The sequence below is a fragment of the Haemaphysalis longicornis genome, unplaced genomic scaffold (assembly GCF_048455015.1).
Source record: "Haemaphysalis longicornis isolate Haplotype H1 unplaced genomic scaffold, Haemaphysalis longicornis Haplotype H1 scaffold_10, whole genome shotgun sequence".
NCBI classification, from domain to species: Eukaryota; Metazoa; Arthropoda; class Arachnida; order Ixodida; family Ixodidae; genus Haemaphysalis; species Haemaphysalis longicornis.
Genome location: NW_027526204.1, coordinates 152,771,421 through 152,792,545, shown reverse-complemented (window position 1 = coordinate 152,792,545; position 21,125 = coordinate 152,771,421). Strand labels below are relative to the sequence as shown.

The 21,125-nt window shown below is 47.5% G+C and overlaps 1 protein-coding gene across 2 annotated transcripts in view; it reads left to right on the top strand.

The window, feature by feature from the left end:
- Positions 1–21,125, top strand: part of LOC144159680 (nucleolar protein 4-like) — a 133,897-nt gene that overhangs the window by 97,799 nt on the left and 14,973 nt on the right. For both annotated transcript variants that reach the window (XM_077691322.1, XM_077691321.1), the window contains exon 5: positions 16,371–16,751. In XM_077691322.1, coding sequence (XP_077547448.1) covers positions 16,371–16,751 — 381 coding nt within the window. The remainder of the gene's footprint in view (positions 1–16,370; positions 16,752–21,125) is intronic.

Sequence of the window (21,125 nt, the reverse complement as noted above, 5' to 3'; positions counted from 1 at the left end):
CCGTGGAGCCGTTGACAGTTGTAATTCCCGCCTGATGTCTATTCATGGGCTTCTACGGGAGGAATAGGGTCACAGAAAATGGCTGTGACTCGGGTTTTAGAGAACCTATCCCGAAACAAATTATATGACATTGGACTGTTCAAGCGACTACATATCCGCGGGAAGATTTATATCAGCAGGTGTCATCTAAGTCGCAGTTCTAAAACAAACAACATCATACCGCAGCTCCTAAGGCATTGAAGCGCCATCACAAAGACACCGTGAAGCAGACAGCCCCGTGTTTGCCTGGTGGGATACAGCTGACGTCCTTCCGAATTTCCCTATGGTAACGAACTTAGAAATATGCTTAGTCGTAAACTACCATCAATCGTGTTTCGTTTTTTTCTACTCATTGGTGCTGCACCCTAGTCAGGCGTGTTTTGTTCCGTGCGCTTGTTTGGCTTCGCTGTCAAACCATGTTCACACCGTGGGTCGGGGGCGATTTTCTCTGTCATGACGCAGCCAGGGCAAAATTTCCTACCCACAGAACGTTGTGGTAGTACTCCTACATGTGCCGCCGGTATTTACTTATTATTTATCAACTGCCTCTTACCGATCTCCTCGCTCAACTCCGTCATATAGTGTAGCAAACAAAGAAGCCACTAGTTCGATCAATTTATGATAAACGTCTTGTGGGGTAGAGTCTGCTGCTTTGATATTAAATCGGTTCCGAGCGACACTTGTCGTACGCTGTTTGACCACTGACCTTCCAAAGCCGCCAATACACGCCTGCTTGTCCGAAAGCGAAGCCGCTTGCATAGTTCGTCATACCCCCTGTCATACCTTTACACGTTTAGAAGTCTGGACGATTGGCTTTCTTTGCTAATGTTTTGTTTTCAATTCGTTTTCTTGCACTTATTGATTCATCGGTCTCTTAACCTCTCTATACGGCACTTATCATCGAGAATTAGGTTGCAAAAAAACTTGATATCTTTTTCCAGTTATTCAATCCCGTAGCACTTAAAGGCCCACTGCACTCAATTTTTTCTTTGCCCAAATTTGATCCAAATAAGTAGCCTGTGCTTTTAAAATCACCATGGCGAAATCCTAAGCTTCGTAAGCGCAGAGCAAACTATGTATCGTCGTTCAAAGTAGCTCCGTGCAGACGACGTTTGCACCTGGCGGAGAGTCACCGAAACAAGTTCCGAGCGGCCTGTGACGGAGGTTGGGGAACCTGTCCCGTGGAGCTCGCGCGTCTCCGGCGACTTGAACGGTGCTCCGCCGGGCGCAGAGACGCGTTCGCCCGGGGTGTTCTGCTACACCACCGCGCTGTATCGCCGCCGTCATCACATGTTTAAAACTAATTACATATGTAGCAATATCCTCCTTTTTCTCTGCGCAATAAAAGACATTAGAAGTCTACAAACTATTCATGCGCTGCGAACGTTCTGGGGTTAGTAAAACATTTTTTACATTAAAATAATTTAAAGTAAAGTAAATAATTCTTTACTTTAAAAAAAATAGCGCGACACGCACACTTGGCTTACATTTGTCATTACTATTGCATCTATCACAGAAACAAAAGGATATTTTATAACTTCTTGACCACTTGCACTTCCGCGTCCAAAATGTGCAGTATTTGGGCTGGGCCAACGCCACCTCCATCCCTTAGGCTTGTCCAAAATTTTGCTACCTAACTAGAGTTGCTGTTCACGCGGGTGTGGGCATTTCTGCGGCATTTGCCGCCCTTACTGGATGAACCGAAATCACCCTTGCTCGTGGTAACAAATACATCACCATAAATATCGGCCGTCGTCTTCGCGAAGTGCGAAAGCTAACGAAACTGCTCCTCTTCTAAACAAACTTGTTTTTTTTTCTTTACATTTTGTAGAGCGCTAGATTTAGTTTACTTGAAAGTAAAATGTTTTCAGAAGCACATGTATCTCGTTAAAGTAGAAAACATCGGTAGATAGGTAACTTTTTCGTGTTTTAGTGCATCATTTAGCTGTGAAAGCTGGCTTATAGTTTCAGATCCCTCCTATATTTCGATTCTCGATGTGCAGCGACGCGAAAGATACTGGGTACGAAGCTGTTCGCACGCAATGTATAGTAAAAATAGGGATTGATCTGCGCCCGCGTGCGATTTATTCCCTTCAAAGAGAAGCGATGTGATAGCCGAGGCGCCGGCTAACCAAAGCTGCTTTTCGATATTGTACTAGCAACTATCTTTGTAAATAAGGGCCCTATTTTTTACTCACAACGCCCAGGCATGCTACGACAGCAATTATTCTGATGGAAAAATAACTTTCGTGCGGTCTACTTCATTTCGATTGATAGCAACGCGATGTCGCAATAGCGCCTAACTCCATTATTTTGGGCAAACGTTACTGGAAGTTCTTCTGTGTAAATAACAGTGTGAAACGCGATGCTACCACGCGCATTTGAAGGCAGCTCTGTGCACCCGCCGGTTCTATCGCGGCCGCTTCCGTTCCATCACTAACGTCACGTCCGGTCGCCGGTAATGGCCGCCTTTTCTGTTCAGTTTCGGTTCCGAAAACGCCAATGTCGTGAGCCGTTTGCGTCGCGCGCGTTCATGTTTGAAACGTAGGATTTTGCAGTTCGCACTCTTTTTATGTGAACAATCAGGTGACATTATTTTTACGTTATCGAAAATTTAAGTGCAGTCGGCCTCAATGTACACGTAAAGCACAATACCTGATACCATTCGTTCCAACCTCGTTTTCAATTGAACGGAATAGCGTGAAAGGGAGGCGAGTTGTTTCAATTCCAAGTTTTCAGCATCTCCCTCGAAAAGCAGGATGATGAACTTTCCACGCCGCCTTTTTCTATGAACTTTTCCTTTTACTGCGTCTCCTGACTGAGTCTGGCGTTGCTTGAGCATTATAGCTGCAGTTGTGTGAGTGGGATACTTGAGCTTGCGTTCCACAAACAACTCACCAGCATATCTCCGTGCGCATCCTTTTGCATTCTGCCACTTTGCTTCGGGATTCCGTTTTCTTTTGTGTTGCAATCCCGTTTACTCGTCTGATAGATTTTATTTCCAAGTTTCGGGCCTGCTGCTTGTCCGAATGTACGTGGCGCTTTCGCGTGTTTACGTGTTTCCCTTGATTGTCTGTCCTCATGTTGTTCTCCTTGTTTTCCTTTTTGTTCCTGGAATTCTGCCGGATTGGCTATTCTGTATACCTTTTACTTTCTTGGTGAAAGTTTATATCTCATAAGGATATTTTATTTCTCCTGGCCTTGCGTTTTCCTCTCAGCGCCACCGTTTCAAATCGTGGGCGAAATCACAACAACATGCGTGGAAGGAGGCAGTATAGCTTCGGATTTCATTTCATTGCGGGGCAGACGACGGTGTTTACAAGTTGATAGAACGAACACATTTTATAACCCCTCCCATAAATATTAGCCCATGGCGGGAGTTTGTGTTTACAATGCTGGCATTCTATACCCCGATGTTTGTTTGTTTGTGTTTGGTCCCCTTGTCTGCTTTTCGCCCAGGCTTTGACCGTGTATTTTTTCCTTGTTTGTTTGTTGCAGTACATGTCTTATTTTCCTGTACCCTTGTATGCTTCTTTCTGTTCATTTTCATCTGCGGAATAAAAATAAACAATCAAATTTCGTGCGCTAGCTCCGCCATGAGTCGTGCTCAGTGCGAACTTTTGGGCACCCTTCTAAGTTTGTGCCAAGCTGTTTTTTTTTCAACATCCCCGAGTGAGTGGACATAAAAAGTAGGGAGTGCATATTTAAGGATAAAAATATAAAAAACAAATTCGTCGGTAGGGCCTTCCGCAACGTGCGGGTAAAATAGGTACAATGATGCTCGTTTACTTTAGTACTTCTTTTATCTTTTAAAACAGCGCTTGTTTTAAACAAGCCTGTTTTAAGGGCCGTTTGTTTTAACAAACAGTCCTTATCTGTTGAAACAAGGACCGAGAAAAACTTTAATAAAATAAATGCGGCAAACATTAGGAAATATAAAAAAAGTTTATTACCTCTCGCAATTGACGGAAATAACACACGCATGTTTGTCCTATTTTGTTGCTTTCCTTGGTGCGTGTTAGCGGGCCGTCTCACTGGTTTATAATTTGCACAATCGCACTTCGTGTAGCGCGACCAAACCTTGGCCTTAGCAGAATTATCCCGATAACAACCCACAATATTCGAAAGCGAGTTCATTTTTACTACCTATTGCAGGGGTCGACCACGCATTTCGGTGCCTTCATTACCCAAAGCCAGGAAAAAGAATAAAAATATTTTTCATCCTTGTGAGCGAAATTGAAGAAAATGGCGGAATTATTTCTTTCGGCAGGGAAAAGAGGCCATCCCCCAGAGCAGAGGAACGGGGCGGCGTAAAGGGCCACTGGTTGTTTGAGCATGGAACAAGCAAAGGGGCCCTTGTGAGCGACAGTCATCCCGCTTCCCCGTGTGCCAGAGAGCGGAATAAATACTCGCTCCTCGTGCAGAACCGGGGGGCACGGGAAGGAAGCTGCAGGCGGAGATGCTGGCAGGACAAATATCTGACCACTTAGCCACTAATGATCACTGCATCACAAAAACAGACGAGACGGTATAGTTGAAAATTCCCGCCTGGAAAGGTCCACTACACACGTTTCAGGTGAGCTAATAGGCGTCCCGTTTTTTAAACTGGTGTTGCTACGCTTCTGCGGGGTCTGAGGTTGGATGGAAGGTGCAGTTTCCTTTTTCTTTCTTTTTTTTTTTTTTTTTGCAATAGGACAACTTTTTTCACAAGTTGTCAGTGAGCGTTCTTCCTGCGCGTCCGCTGCTTCGTCTTGCCCATTGACGCTGTTTGAAATGATTCCTAATAAACTGGCACATATTTTCCTCTTGTATCAGTTTGTTAAAATTTTCGACGCCACAGCTGCTTTAGAATGAAATATTGTAGTTTTTATAAACTGATAAACAACAGCGAATATTCTGTAGTGCTCGTTTTTAGTTCCGTCAACAACAAAACCAGCGCTTTTCATGGCGGTTCTGCCACTGCAGCAGATGAAAACGGGCCCGCTGCTACAACTGTAGCGGAGGGGGCGGTGTTACGGCCAATAGCAAGCTTATGGGCACAGATTTCTGAGAAATCAGCTTGTTGAATCACGTTTTTTTTTTTTTTTTTTAATCTCTGGCCATCTCCACTAACGTGAAATCTGGGGAGGGGCGAAGCATGAAGTGTATAAGTGTATTATTGGAGCCTTGGCGTTTTTGCCGACGGAGATGAAACCGTTAGGGGTAAAGATATACAGCGTTGCTGTAAAATTCTCTTGAATTTGAAGCACGAAGCTCTCTAACGCGAGGCCTAAACGAGTGTCCCGGTTTTTTTTAGTACGCGTTACGAAGCGCTACAGCGCGAGGAGTAGACGGGTGTTCCGGTGTTTCTTTAGTACGCATTACGTTCTAGCGCGAGGCGTTAACGGCTTTTCGTTGTTTTACTACCGTGACTACACGAGACGACGATTACGACGACGACGACGAGGAAAACACACGCCAATAGGGGCTTCGCCCCTTAAAAAAAAACAGGTACGAGTGCCTGTAAGTCGTGCTTTGCCGTTGTATGACCCTTGTTGCTGCAAAGACAGCTTGTAAGGGGACAGGAGCTGTAGGCGCGTCAGGCTGCTATTCTTACCGGCAATACAAACATAACTTTTGGTTATAAAAAATGGCTATCAAGGAGCGTGGACAATCCACGAGGCAAGAAAAGTCTGGCTTAAACAACCCCGGTATTTTAGAGGACGAGCAGAGGCACAGAGAGGGAAACAGGGCTCTTGCCGCAGTGTTGACGCCGGTGTGTTATGGGCACAAAACGGTCAGACTGGTATGCACGATCATAAAACCAGCCCAAACAGTGCTTAGTGCAGAATAACAAAAGAAGAGAAGTGCCGCCATGATTTTCCAGGTTCTTGTAAGCCTAAGCAGCGCAATATATAGATGATAACAATAGGAAAGAATAGAACCCTTTCGCGGTGCCGCGGTCTGCTTAGAGCTAGTGTCTCAAAAGGAAGATTTGCACGAAGCGTTGCATGCGACGCGTGCCTTACATCTCTCGTAGAGAGCAGCGCAAAAAGCCTTTTTTGAAAAGCGACCTATCTGAAAATACAATTTCCAAGCAGAACGCACAACATACGCCGCTATGTTGCCATGTGACTGGATGCAAAAATTATATTTCTTTTTCTTTCTTCTTTTGCAGTTTTAACGTGAGTTTTATAATTACCACGTTAGTTTATTGAGCGGTTAGAACATAAACGCACGTCCTCTTTCCGAAATTGCGTCTAGCTGGCGCAGTTTGACGATGAAAGAATTGGTAACGTGATACGGGCTCCGTTTCCTTTGAGGCTGTGGTATGGCTACTATTTATTTTATCCACGAGTAAGCTGTCTGGCGAGGGCTCCTCGACAACTTTCTTATAAAAATGACCAGTAAAAATAGCTTGTTTTGAAGTTTTATTGTTTTTCTTTTTGCTTTTCATCGGCTGCTCGTTGCTTTGATTGCGTGCAGCTGCCGCACACCCGAACCGCATACGCTCGCATGCGTGGATGAATGTCCCTTTCTGTTGAGACTCTGTGCAGTTGTTCTCGCTGGCTTGTTTTGATTACACCCGCTCTCTTGACCTTTACCGCCGTCCTCATCCCATACGTTTCGTTCTGCTTACTTTTGACGCTACGCACCCGGGTAGCACAAGAAAAGATTCTGCTGATGAAAAGACGTCGGTAACACGGCAGCCCAATTTGAGAAAAAGAAGCGCGAATTTTAAATTACATCACATTCAAGTGAAACGTGTTTTTTATCTGACTTAAAGCATCTGTGAACACTTTTTTTTGGTTTACTGGTGTTGTTTTCGTCTTGGCATCCACCGGTGGCGATAATATCGAGCGCAGAACGCGACAATCGGCTTTTTTTTTTCGTTCCTCCCTGGTGCAGCACGATTTTCCTTATCAGGTGACCCGGGTTCCCTTCTCATTACATGTGAGCACCACTCGATGTGTTATGGCTTGAAGCTTCCACCGAGGACCGTTCGCTAGAGTGAAAAAAATGCTTCGATGCAATTTTTATTTTGTACTTTTCCAACCGTGGTACCCCCTTTACTGCACTTCCTTTCGTACCACATCTTTTCTTTATTTATTGTTACATCTTAGTCCTCTCATGTCGGCTTTTTATTTGAGCCTTTGCTCATACTTTACAATGAAAACCACTGAACGACCAGTTTTAGGGGAAATCCCCAAGGTGGAGTAAGTTTCTACGCGAGAAAATTTGAAATCCACCAGAAATGCTGCCGCAAGGCTGCAAAGGAAAGCTATTCAGCTTTCACAGAAACTTCGCCGTTGAATCGAAATTTGTCCTGGTCCAAGACAAAAAATTACGGTAAAAGCATCAAAGCCTCTTTCTTAAGAGAAAGATAGTTAAAACGCGAAGCTTTCTTCAGTGCAATATAAGTCAAAGTCAAAGTCCAAAATCCAAACTGCTTTGACACTGTCGGAATGGCGTAATCGGATAGACGTCGTTGTCATAACGCGAGAGACCCAGGTTCGATTCCGGCCACGGGTAGCGTTTTTTGTCTGGGGTGCTTGGTGTCATAGAGTTTCATACTAATATATACTCGAGGGAAATATGGCGCTGCAGTCGCGGGGCGTCGTGGGCCCCGCCACTGCACCACGCGACGTTCCTCGCCTACTTGGCTTGCCTAGCCACAAGGCTTCTTTTTTGTCTCAAAGCCAAAATCATCAAAAAAGGTTAACACCGTTTTGTTGTTCACCTTGCATGAAGCTTCTAAATATTCGTTAACAAATCTTTCTGGAGCTTCAATTTCACAATAAAAAAACAAATTCGATAAATCTTGTAAAGTAATGTTGTTGCTTTTTTGCAACCAGAGGCAACTTTCCAGCCTGCCCATGATCCTTGTCATGGACAAGTGAAACGTGTCTCCCCGGTACATGACAGAACGCTCACTCAAGTGCGGGTCCCCTAGACACTGGCGCCAGATCTCCCTCTCTTATGAAACTTTATGCTTGATGTGCCTTCATTTATCATCATCATCGTTTTGTGAAACTCATCGTGTAAAGTACGCTTTTATGCAGTGCGTTCTGAAGCGATATCGGACGCCATCAGTGAGGCATATACAGCTTCGCTTTAAAAATACTGGTAATATACAGACACTATGGCGTAGTCCTCGTTTGCAGTTTCGTCGTCAGCAAAACCAGCGCTTTTCCATGGTGGTTCTTGGCCCGGCAGCAGATAAAAACGAGCTTCATAAAAACGTATGCCTTTTGGTGTCAGTGGAAGGTCTTTCCTTAAAGTCCGCTGAAGGACATCCCAAGAAATGGCCGCGTATGTGCTCACCGGTTGTTTGTAAATGTCGACGAAAGACGATAGTCGTCTGGTTCCCCTGCCAAGTAAATGTATCCCTTCTCTTTCCCGCTCACTTGTCATGCTGTTCCTCTCCCGTCTCGCTCCTCCCAAGATGAACGCGCTTGCGGCTTGCTCAAGTTAATTTAAATTTGCCGCGTTCCATGCTCCACGCCAAATGCATCGATGCCAGCGCTGCGGTACGGTGGAGACGCGCGTGAATCGAGGCGCCCTACTTACTCCACGGAACGTGAAAACTATCTGGGGAAACCTTCATTACTGTTGCCATTTGATTTTTTTAAAATGCCGCTAGGGAAACCGCGGGCAACTACTTTTGTACTTTTCTGGGCGTATCTTTCATTAAATCAAGCATCTGTGTATTTTTAATAAAGAAAACACTGCGAATATCCCCTATGTATTGATGTCTTGCCCCAGATAAGTGTAATATTTTGTTTTGGCTCAACAATGTTGACGTTAATGAACACTGCCACTGTACTTAGCCGTTTGGATTTGGCTGTATATAAACCTATTGTGGAGCATCTGTAACACTTTGGCCGGGCGGCTGAATCGAGGGACAGACATACAGGCCAAATTTTCCCGTTCAAGTAGCCCAATACAACTTTTTTACAACCCGTTCATGTTCACAATACTACAACTTTTTCCCGCTGAAGTAGCCCAATACAAGTCTTTAATACAACTACAGCGGCAGACACGACGTTACAGCCGAAAGAAAGCGTAAGAGCAGCGATCTCTCGGAAATCAGCTTGTTGAATGACTAGCTGGTGGGTTTTTAAAAAATGCCGGTAGGATTGCCTGTAAATGGTGCTTTGCCGTTTGGTGATCCTTGCTGCTACGAAGACAGCTTGTAAGGGGGCAGCAGCTGTAGGCGCGTCGGGTTACTCTTTTTACCAGCAGTACAAACATAACTTTTGACTATAAAAGACGGCTATCAAGGAGCATGAACAATACACGGGGCAAAAAGATTCAGGCTTAAGGAACACCGATAGCCTGCAATACGAGAAAAGAGAGAGGCAGGGCCCTGGCCGCGTTGTTGCCGCCGCTGCGTTACGGGCGCGAAACGGTAAGACCGGTATTCACGATCATAAAACCAGCAAAAGCACCGCTCAGTGAAACATCAAGAATTAGGACAAGTATCGCCATTATCATACAGCTTTAAGCAAACAGGAGCAGCTAAAAACATTTGTGACAACAATTGGAAATGTACTCGGGTTGGACAAAAAGCGAAATATTAGACATCTGCATTCACACACGTTTCTTGATTGCACTGATTGATGTGCTTTATTATGTTTCGAGTAACTACAGGATAACAGATCTACAATATCAATATTTGACGGTCATGTTCAGTAACGTAGCCAGAAATATTTTTTGTGGGTGTTACACCCCTTAGGGTAAAAATAAAGACAGACCGCCCCCAAATAATATCTTATTTTCGTTTTCTTACCTTATTCGCATTTTTACATTTAAATTAACTGATGAAGTGTGCAAAAAGCATGGGAAAAAGGCCGAAAGGAAAGGGGTATGCGCTACGTATAAAATTTTGGGTTGGGGGGGGGGGGTCCCCCCCCCCCCCCGTTCCCCCTTTCCCTGGCTACGCCCTTGGTCTTGTGCTAGCAGTTGTGTTTTTTATGTTGCACGCACAAAACAGTCAAACAGAAGTTGGTACTTCAATAAAACGTATTTACTGTCATTTTGAAACAATCGCTCGAAATTGTTAGAAGGAAAAAGCATTGAACAAGTTGACCGTATGGGACGAGCAAGTGGGGCCTGGTGCGTTGGCGTGATACACAATGCTCCACGGTGTTTTACGCATAGCCTTGCAGCTTTCTTCCTGTCCTCTTCGAGAACCATATAGGCCGTATAGCACCGTGAGCATTTTTTGTGCCGCCAGATTTGCCTGTGTCGCTGTAGCTTTACAGGACCCACCTTTGCGACGGCGCTAGAGTTTTATGCATCCGAATGATGTGTGTCGCTACTGCCACTATACAGGCTTCAATAAATGTGCCCTGTGGCTGGCTTTGATTGTCAGGGTTGTGCTCCACTGAGGCAAGCCTCAAATTATTTGAAATTTTCATAAGCCCTTTATAACTCTGTAGCGTATAATTCTAATTATTTTTGTTTCCCCTTTCAATTTCTACGAGAGTTGGGATGTTTGATCCGACAGCAGCTTTTTCCTGCCTGTCGGGAACACTCAAGAGCTTCCTGTTATCCATGTTTGTCCCGCCGCCTCTTGGGATGCCGGAGCCGACTCCGAGTGATCGTGCCCGGCGTGGGGCTCCTAAGCGCGAGATACGTTTCAATTTTCGTGGCTGTTGTGGTGTTACGTTAGCATATCGCGCGCTCATATCCTGCGTGTTGACTTCCACGCAGGCGTAAAATCGTTGAAGTAGGTCCAAATGCCAGCAGTAATTGAACGCAAGTCTAAATTTCTTTCCGCTGAGTCACACGTCTATACTCTTGCTCCTTCATCTTTCGCTCCCGTTCTGTTGATGGCGAATCAGATGAGCGCGCTGCCGAAGACACCCAGAGAATAAAGACAGCAAAAGACCAAGTGCCTGAACTGACGGCGGAGGTATGTGTGCAGACAATCGCCTCCTGCTGTCACCTCCTTTCTTAGTTTCACATCGGTTCTTTTACTTCGCGCTTTTCTTCGCCTCGTGTTTGTTTTCTGCACTGCGTCAGCTTGTCTCACTTTTTCTTCCTCGCTAATGCTGTTAAGTCCCGAAAATCATACGTCACTTGTCAAAGTCGCCGTGCTCCGCCTAAATGTTCTGTGTTTTTGTCTTTCGTTGTATCGCATATTTCTTTGCAACTTCGCCATTTTTTTATGCTCCTCGCGTCTAAATATGACTGTACTCATTTTTTCCACGTTCTAGCTGGGCTATCAGCTTTTCTTTTTCTGCGCGCTTTTATGCCGCACAGTACGACAGTTTTCTTCTCTTTCGTGGTGGTACTGGGTGCCTCTCTTTCTCTGCACTCGACGTTTCTATACAGTATTTTTATCTTGATTTTTATTCCTCTTTACGTACAGCTGTTCCTTCATGTACATCGCGGTTAGCTTTGATGTATTCAGCAACGTCTCCGCCCTTCTGTCTTATTTCAAGCTCTCTCTTTTATTAAAGAAATTGATGGAATTTTATGTTATCTCACCTAAGTATTCTTGCTGTCTTTCCTCCGTAGCCTATCATTTTCCCCCCAATGAACCGCTTCCTTCTACGTGAGCCAACAGCGCGTGTTCTTTCTTTCCCTCATACCCATCTTCCCGTGCGCCATTGCTGGCCTTTCGCGAAAAAGGGCCGCTGTGTTCATTTTCCTCCGCGACCGGCGGATCCCAACTTTGCCGCAGTCGCCTCTCTCTCTCTAGGGTTGACATTTTTTCATCGTTCCCGGGAGCGTTTTATTCTTCCTATCCCCGATAATCTTGCATGTTTCTTTTTCCTCTTTCTGTGCGAGTCATAGTCGAGCGCCGTAGCCTCGTTCCTTCACCCCCCATCCTGTTTCTTCCTCTTTCGCCTTTGACGGGACGTTACTCCGCTGCCCAGCTCGCCCGGCCTTTCCCTCGCCATCTTTCGCGAACAGCAACAAGTGGAGAAACGCTCTTCCCCCCCCCCCCTCCTCTCTCTCTTTCCTTCCCGGTGCGTGGAAGAAGGCGGAGAAGAAGAAGACATAAAGCAAACTCTTCCTTTCGGCGAGCTCAGTCGGGAAAAGATGGGGATCCAGAGGGCAAGCCGGCACGTGTACAGAGAGCGAGCTTATGGTCTCCGCTACTGAAAAGATACAAGTCCAGAGGGAACGAAGAAAACAGAAGACGCATAACCGCGTTCGGGAGGCGTAGACCTCGCTGACTGTCCTCTTCTTCCCTTCTTTGTCTCGCTGCTTTTTCTTCCCCTGTCCTTCCCGTCTTTCTGCTATCTGCCCGCTGAGGGAGGGAAGAACCGCCAGGACAGAGAGAAAGCGAGGGTGCGCGTGATAAAAGGACAAAACGCAATCAAGAAGAAAAGGAGGAGCGAAATAGCGCGGTATCCTGCGCTTCAGCAACGTTTGCTGCTGCGCCGGTTGTCACGGGCAACCCCGGCCGGAACTAGGTCTCGCGCTCTTCCTTTTCTTCTGCATTTTTCGCTGGTCTCGAGCCTTCTTGCCTTCTTTTTTCTTGTTTGTTGTTGTCCCCGTCGTCGGCTAGTTGGCTCTGGCGCGCGCCCGTAGCTGTTTGTGTTCCCCTCTGCGATCGTTGTTTCCTCGCCTCTCTCGGTGACGCGAGAGCGCGAGGGAAGCCGCGGGGGAGCAAAACAAGCCCTACGGATTTATAGGCGTCGTCTTGTTCGGCTCTTGCCCGCAGACGCTTCCGGATTCCTGCATGACGCCGCTTTCCCAAATCCGCCATAGCTTTTTTTTTTTCCTTTCTTCGCGTGGGTAAGGTTTAATGTCAGCCACTTTTAAACGGAAGACACGAGGTGCAGGACTGCGATGACGCTAGCGTTGATTCATTCAGATATTGACGCGAGTTGTTGCTTTTTTCGCTGAAGATACGCATAGAGCTGAACACTGCCCCCACCCCTTGTTGTTTTTGGCCGCATTCTTCGAATACCCCGTTGTCACTCCGTGCGCGGCAGCTTGACGACGCCGAGGTGGGGAATGCGAATTGTGGCTTGATGTTTCTTACGCCCGAAGTTCGAGCGTAGCATCAGAAAAAATTACAGAGGAACGACAATCAGCTATCGTCGAGGTGTTTTTTAATCCGGTGCGAAAAAGTAGAGCAGCTGTCAAACTTTCTCGTATTTGGAAGCGTGGAACATTCTTCACGATACTGCGCACGCTTTCCCGCAGGACAGTGAAGAATCCAACTGGTTGATATATATCATCTTAAAACGTGAAAATAGTGCATAGACGGTATAAAACGACGCGTCGGTTTTTCTAGTCCTTTGGTGCGTATTTATCAGTTTTCATGAGCAAATAAAAGTCGTAATCAGTGAGGTATATATAAAAGCATTGCGCGACAAAAAGGAAAACACTTAGGAGGGGCGCCGGAAACCAACCGGAATTTCCTGCCGATCCTAATCACTAAGAAAGGAGGCTCCGGATATAGCTTGTGCACAGAATGTTTACCACGTACCCTCTTAAAAATGTGGCTGGGAGGTGCGCAGTCCACGTGTTGTCCGCCCCGGAAGGTGTAACACGGGTGTGTTGTACCGTGGATTGCCAGAGAAAGAACAACCACTGCTCCAAGAGTCACGCCACGCAGTCTGATCGGTGCAAAGTAGGAGCTGTGCACAACGTTCCACTTCCACGCGGAAAATGTCACATTGGTCAGACAGTTATAGGTGCGCCAACAAAGTGGCTCAGAGAGCACCGCACAGCTGTACAGGCGCTTACTGTGTTCTCCACACTTTTGCACGTGTGGAACGCTGTTTTAAGGGCTAAGCTAGCCATGAAATGGTCGAGGCTTGGTGACGTTTCAGCCCAAAAGATGACTTCATCAGTGCATCACCCATGACCCTTAAGAAATAAATAGTTCTCCGCAATGTTCCCTTGCTAAAGGCTACTAAAGCTGCATATTTGCGAATTCCCCCCTAATTATGTTTCACAATTTTCTTCCTCGCGCTGTTGCCTTCTCTTCTTGTGCGAGAAAACATTCCAATAGATGTGCATTACTCGTCCTGTGCGAGTTCTTTTTTTTCTCCTCCTGTTCTTTCGGCGCTGCCGAAATACGTTTCGTTGCTCTAGTAACCAACTCGCCCACCTCAATTTACTGACGTTATCACTGCTAAGAAAATCATTCGTGGCGCCTTGCTACCTGCAGCATCACTGACGACGAAATTTCCGGCAGTTACGTTACTTCCAGAAATAACGGCACTGGTGAAGCTGCTTCACAAATACCTACCTGCGGATAGCTTGGATGGCAGCTCGTCGAAGTCCCTGGCCACACAATGCAGATGGTGCATTGAGCTCCCTGCTCGGAGCGTGACCAGGACCTCCTAAAAATGGGTCCTAATAAAATTTTATATAATGGGTAACTAATGACATCAATGCAAGTACGATACCGAGTGCGTCTTCATCTCTGGCACTGTAGGAAGGTTTATGAATATTTCGATGAGGGAGTCGAAGCATCCTCCATGCTTCGAAGCGCTTTTCACGTCCCTTGAAAGGCGCTCTTTTGAGTTTATTCATTCAACCACTTCTTTCAAGGCCGGATCTTTTTTTTTGTTCCGGAGCTGCCATCTTTCTAGTCTTAACATCAAAAATAACCTCAAATGAAAAACAGCGCAGCAGCACATGGAAAAATTCAACCAGCGAGAAAATATAATTTCGTGTTTATCATTAGGATGCACGATTCCAGGTAAAGCTCAGGCCATAAAATAAAGATAAAAAAAAAGAGATTTTTAAATAAGTAGTCAACGATGTATATGGGTATTGTTGGCCGCCGGTGAACCGAATTATACGGGATTCGGGCTAATATTTTTATTCCAAGGAAGCACGGTGGATGGTACACGGTCCTCAACCAATTCATGGCATGTAAAAATTGTAGGCTTATTCTTCAGCTTCTGTTCCCACTGCATCAAGGCATTTGCAAACCCACAGCTGAGCAATACGTGCTGCTAACTTGCCCTGGCACGCAATGAAGGTGGCTGCAGAAGAAGGCACTCAAGTAGCCTTGGGAGGACATTGCCCCTTCTGTTTCCGCGGAGAAAATGGAGCGGCCCCTGTCCGCCACATAGCGTCGGCTCGGCTGCATGCAGCGTGTCATATAGTACAAACATGATATGAGATCGGCACAGCGTCAAACAAATAGGAATTGTCTAAGCGAGTGCCGAATGCGTTGCAACGAGCTTATTCGCTTCCATACAGGGTAACACAAACGTGCATGGCGTGACTCTCCCAACAAAACATAAACACAGCTGGGGATATACACCCTTAGAGACAGTACTTCCCGCATGGACTGTTTGCGCGCGCATTTCTGGCTGGTGTCGCTGAACTTGCTTTAGTCCTATGCTGGGCTGCAGCGGGCCTGATGGGGCGACGGGGCAGCGAGGGAGGGAGAGCTTCAGTGTGGCTCAAGCACATACTTGACCTGGTGCCTTTTTACCGAAACCCCATCGATACTGTTCAATGCCGAAAGCGTTGCGCTTCTAAGCGTGAGTTTGTGGTGACATTTCCGGCGTAAGCTGCGTTTTCTGATGGAGGCAAAAAACAAATGACCTTGCATTCAAGTATTATTCCGTAGTAGTAGTAGTAGTAGTAGTAGTAGTAGTAGTAGCATGTTTGTGTTTATGGTGCGAGGGTATCTACGACCAAACAGCGCCAAGACTCTATTAGATGGTCGTTCAATGTCAGGTTCAGACATAAAATATTTATGAGATGAGTATGGTACTGCCCAAGAAAAACCTGTATATATGGGTGTAGAGGCCCGTGCACTAAAACATGAAGATGCTCATAATGGCTGACAAAAGAGTATTGTGGTTGAGACGTGATATACCCTGGAGCCTCAGAGCGTGACGCGGTGGCGGAGCTCCCTGTGTACACAAAAGAATCCGGGCATTGGAGAACCGTAGGTGACCAGAGTCGCCATGCAGCCAATTACTACGGCAAGTAAACTAGGCCAGACGCCCTCTTGGCGCTCTATCCTCAAAAATGTGCACTGTTCGAGAAATCTGTTGCAGGCGGGAGATATATAACGTGCCTTAAGATAGTCAGCTGTAGCCAAGGTTCTTGGGGACAAGTGAAACCTCTTTGGCTGGTTGTACCAAGTGGGTGAGCGTCTTAGGTATGACAGCGACGTCAGCATTCGGTCCTGCATATTTGTGAAAGACAAAACGAAGTAGCCTCTGCCACAAAGACGGACTACAAGAAGGTAGCACTCTGTGCGTTGATAATACATTTGCCCGGCAGGCTGGAGTATAACCTCGTTTCATACTTTAGCGTCTTCAGCGAGTCACGGCAAGAGCTGAGCGCGTCTCTCTGAGCCTTCGTCACCCTCACCGTGGGCCGCGCTAATTGCCACGCTGCAGGACTCGACTCTGGGCAGTGACGAGCTAAGCGAAGATGAAGCCACTCCCAACTTCGATGAGGACGACGCGGCCAGCCCCGACGTCGCCGGCGTAGACAGCAAGGAGGTGAGCGGTGACGTGCTCATGGCCGAGGCGGCCTCGACGCCGGGCTCGGACGACGGCGGCTCGGCCAAGGGCTCACCCGCCTCGGGTCGGCGGCCGTGCCCGGACGGCGGCCCCCGCTCCTCCGAGGACGCCATGGAGGCCGACCCCCAGCAGCCGCTCAACATGACGGCCAGGCCGGCGGCGCTGACCCCGTCGCAGCCTCCCGGCGCCTCCGTCTTCGCTGGCCTCGGAGGAGCGGCGGCCGGCGAGCATGGCTTCACCGCCGAACGCGCAATGGTGAGCTGGTGGCGCGCCCGCTCTTGGAAGCGCAGATGCTTTCCGCATCAGAGCCACGTGATTGGCTTTGGCATATGGCGTCCCGCAGTGCCCCCTCCCTGTTCGTGATCTTTACTTATGCCCAGACACAAAAAAGCACATGAATGGTCCATTCGCGGGAGCCAGTGCTTCGCTGTTTTAGTGCAAAATGTGTTATCTGCCTGGTTAAACGAAATCTTGTCATTCACTAGCAGGGCTGACCTCACATTAAAGAGCTCTCTCTCTCTCATTATATATATATATATTGAAAGGCAAAGGCTCAGGGTATCAGGGTGACAGCCGGTGGCGCGTGAATGAAGATGATGCTGATGATGGGAGTGTTTCTGGATGCTATGAAAGGGGAGAATGACCACTGTAGCGATCGGTATGAAAACATCGCTCACAATATATATATATATATATATATATATTGTCACGAAGACAAGGACGATGCAGTTGTGTTGAATGCGAAACACGTTTATTGGAGCGAACTTGTGCTCCCCTAACAACTCAAAAGAATACAGAGGCGGCGAAGCAGCGGTCAACAAAGTGACTTGCACAGGCGAGTGTCGTCGAATCGAATGCCCCGGCGTCCGCACTGCAGGCTTTTTATCTTTTGGCGCGCGTGGTTCTCGAAACGTCGATTCCCATCGAGAACATAGTAGACCCAAGAAGATTATTCTGGGCTGTTCACGTTAGATCGGAATGCTCTCCCTATCACAACAGATAACACATGCGGCACAGAAAGAAAGAATTGAACACGCGCTTTCCTTGGCGCAGAGATAACACAGACCGGCACAGCCGGGCGGTAAAAGCAAAACACAAATAAACAAACCCAATGTATGGTTCGCGGCATTACCCCCCCTCTAAGAGTGCATCGACCCGATGCTAACATAAGCGACAGTCCGAACAAATGAAAATAAAAGTTCGTCATCGTGCGTAGAAAGGTTTTAAGCGAACCACGTGGACGACTTCAGGCCGCGTGCGTCGTCGTGATGTGCCGGAGTCACCATCGGGGATCACTTCGTAGGTAAGTTGGCCAACACGTCGTAGAATCTGGTAGGGTCCGAAATACCGTCGCAGGAGCTTCTCACTGAGTCCGCGTCGTCGGATGGGAGTCCAAACCCACACACGATCCCCTGGTTGGTACTCGGCGTCTCGGCGTCGGAGGTTGTAGCGGCCCGCATCCACCAGCTGCTGGCCCGTTATACGAACTCGAGCGAGCTGGCGGGCCTCCTCCGCACGTTGAAGATATCCGTGGACGTCGGCGTTGAGGTCGTCGTCTTCTACGTGCGGAAGCATGGCGTCGAGCATCGTAGTCGGCCTTCTACCGTAGACAAGCTCGAACGGCGTCAGCTGCGTCGTCTCCTGGATAGCCGTGTTGTACACAAACGTGACATACGGGAGAACTTCGTCCCAAGTCTTATGTTCAACGTCAACGTACATTGACAGCATATCTGCGATTGTCTTGTTCAGACGTTCTGTTAGTCCGTTCGTTTGGGGGTGGTACGCGGTCGTTCTTCGGTGATCCGTGTTGCTGTAGCGTAATACTCCTTGCATCAGCTCTGCAGTAAATGCCGTTCCGCGGTCTGTGATTAGGACTTCCGGGGCTCCATGTCGTAGCACAACTTGGCTTATAAAGAACTTCGCCACTTCTTGTGCAGTCCCCCTCGGAAGAGCGGCGGTCTCTGCGTAGCGCGTCATGTAGTCTGTCGCTACGACAATCCACTTGTTCTGTGATCGTGACGTAGGGAACGGGCCTAAAAGGTCCATTCCAATCTGTTGAAATGGTCTCGATGGGACGGCGATCGGTTGCAGAAGTCCGGCGGGTCTTGTCGGCGGCGTTTTTCGTCGCTGGCAGTCACGGCAGCTCCGGACGTAGTGGGTGACGTCAGAGGTAAGGCCGGGCCAGTAGTACCTCGCCTTGATTTTTCCAATAGTGCGGGCTGTGCCCAGATGTCCGGAAGACGGGTCGTCGTGGCATGCTTCCAAAATTTCGTCACGAAGGTCCGCGGGGATGACGAGGAGGTAATTCGCTCTTGTTCCGGGGCAGAAATTCTTCTTCACAATGACGGAGTTTCTCAGGCTGAATGCTGGTAAGCTGCGTTTGAAGGTCCTAGGAACGGCAACGTTGCATCCCTCGAGGTACTCGATTATGACGCGTAAGTCGGGGTCGGCACGCTGCTGGGCGGCTAGGTCGCTCTCCGTCACGCTCCCGAAGAACGCGCTGTCTTCATCAGAGTCTTGTGGTGGGTCGACGGGGGCGCGGGACAGGCAGTCGGCGTCGGAGTGTTTCCTGCCGGATTTATAAACGACGGTAACGTCGAACTCCTGCAGGCGCAAGCTCCACCGCCCAAGACGGCCAGAGGGGTCCTTCAAATTGGCGAGCCAACACAGCGCATGGTGGTCTGTTACAACCTTGAATGGCCTTCCATACACGTATGGGCGAAATTTTGAAATCGCCCATATAATAGCCAGGCACTCTTTCTCAGAGGCAGAATAGTTTTTCTCCTCCTTCGACAGACCACGGCTGGCATAGGCGATTACCCTTTCGCAGCCGCTTTGCTTTTGGACAAGGACGGCATACTACCGGCGCTTCGTGGCAAACTTCGCACGCATTGCAGAGCCACTCACGCGCTTGACGAAAGATAGCACCCCTTTCAGCTGGGAAAACGACCAAGAAAAAGCATTCTGCGAGCTGCAAATACGCCTGCAAAGCCCGCCCGTGCTCGCTCATTTCGACGAAAATGCCGAAACGGAAATGCACACGGACGCCAATATATATATTGGCGTCCGTGACAATTCGTGACAATATATATATATATATATATATATATATATATATATATATATATATATATATATATATATATATATATATATATATATATATATATATATATATATACTTTCTTTTCGACTAAAAAAATTCTACATCTCTTTCTATGACCCACCACAACCTCCCCTCATTTCTCATTTTCTGATTCGCTACATGCTTAGCGAGGGCCTCTGTTCTAGCAGTCTTCGTGCCAAAGGGAGCTTAAGAGGGTTCAACGCTGGTCGACCACTCTCGACATGTCGTAGACACTCGAGTCACGGCCCGGGGGTTAAAAAGAAGGTCCCCTTCACCCCGAGTAGTCCGAGTGGCGCTGGCTACCACCCCCAAATGCAGGAAACAAAAATACCTTAACATAAATACCCAAGAAAGTGCTGGGGGAACAGCCCCGCCGGTAGCGTAGTGGTTATCGCACCAGACCGGTATTCTGGAGGTCGTGGGTTCGGATCCCATCCGGCGGGCATTTTTTCACCACTTCCTTTTCGACTAAAAAAATTCTACATCTCTTTCTATGACCCACCACAACCTCCCCTTTGCTTTCCGAGGTTTTCATGACTGCCAACCCCTATTTTCTGTCTTATTTCACGGAGCCCCTCATTTCTCATTTCTCATTTATATATATATATATATATATATATATATATATATATATATATATATATATATATATATATATATATATATATATATATGTACTGAAGGAACCAGCGTGGCGTTCACGTTGCGAAGCACTGCCCAATTGCGCCCGCATTATCTTTCTCTTTTTTTTCCTTTCCAAGACATCTCAGCGCGTGATCACGTGACCCCCTTCACCTGAGAGCGCTCCCGAGCCCGCTGCGAGACTAGGCGGGCACGTGGTGATGCGACTCGCATTGCGCCGGTGCATGCGTCAACACTCACTTCTCCAAAAAAAAAATGCATCGCCTCGATGCCTCTGAATATACAAAAGGAGAAAGTCGGACAACGCATTAACCAACACCTGCGCGGGGACAACGGGACCGAAAAGTGAAACTACAGCAGATGCGAGAAAAACTGAGAACAAAGAGTTTGAAGTCCTTATCGTATACAACACAAAAGTGGTAGTCCTATGCCAGAAAAGAAGACTGGAATTCGCGTGTTCGCCAGAAAATAATCACACTGTGGTAAGGTACTCGTCACCGGTTGCCGGACGGACTAGCGTGAAAAGTACGGTTTCATTCGCACCACATTAACTATTTCACTTCGAGGTTGGCGCCTAGTTTGCACAGTCCCGTCTGGAACAACCTCATAGTTTACATTGCTGAGACGTCGCAGCACCTTGTAAGGCCCGAAAAGCCGTGCAGTAGCTTTTCTGTAAGGCCTGGGTGGCGGATTGGAGTCCGCACCAACACGTGATCGCTTAGGCTGCACTTTACCTCTCGGCGATGCAAGTTATAGCGCGTCGTATCAGTCACTTGCTGGCGTTGGATGTGAATTCGTGCCAGCTGGTGGGCTTATTCTGCACGCCGAGTGAACAGTTCAGCTTCTAGATCAGTCTCGTC